Source organism: Calidris pugnax, unplaced genomic scaffold (assembly GCF_001431845.1).
Source record: "Calidris pugnax isolate Ruff unplaced genomic scaffold, ASM143184v1 scaffold51, whole genome shotgun sequence".
Lineage (NCBI taxonomy): Eukaryota > Metazoa > Chordata > Aves > Charadriiformes > Scolopacidae > Calidris > Calidris pugnax.
In genome coordinates this window covers 1,233,287-1,233,632 of record NW_015090797.1, presented here as the reverse complement: position 1 = coordinate 1,233,632, position 346 = coordinate 1,233,287, and the positions used below count along the sequence as shown (strand labels likewise).

The following is a 346-nucleotide window of genomic DNA, read 5'->3' as shown; positions in this document are numbered from 1 at the left end:
CCCCCCGGCCTGCCCCACGGGGGGGGGTGGCGGGGGGAGCCGAGCCGCTCCGTCGGGAACAGGGGTGTCATGGAAACCAGCGGTTTCTGCAGGGAAAGGGGAAAAAAAAGAAAAAAAAAAAAAAAAAAAAAGGAAAAAAAAAAAGGGGGGAAAAAAAAAAAAAAAGAGGGACACTTTTGCGGCTCCGATGTTCCAGGTAAGGGCTGCTCGTCGGGATTGTTGTTGTTTGCAGCGGAGGGTGCGGAGGGACTCGGGCGCCGCTCGCTTCCACGCATGTGCCGGGGCGCTCGCAACCCCGGTTGCGCGGGGACGCGGCGCGGCGCGGCCGCTCTCGCCCGCCGCGCTC

The 346-nt window shown here is 61.8% G+C and overlaps 1 protein-coding gene across 2 annotated transcripts in view; it reads left to right on the top strand.

The window, feature by feature from the left end:
* The window catches only part of KCTD1 (potassium channel tetramerization domain containing 1), a 108,331-nt gene that overhangs the window by 695 nt on the left and 107,290 nt on the right, over window positions 1–346 (top strand). The window contains exon 1 of one of the 2 annotated variants that reach the window (XM_014937011.1): window positions 169–196. The exons of the other annotated variant lie outside the window; for it this stretch is intronic. Within the exon in view, the coding sequence (XP_014792497.1) occupies window positions 188–196 (9 nt within the window). The 5' untranslated portion in view covers window positions 169–187. Of the gene's footprint in view, window positions 1–168; window positions 197–346 lie in introns of those variants that run through there. 2 annotated transcript variants of the gene reach the window in all.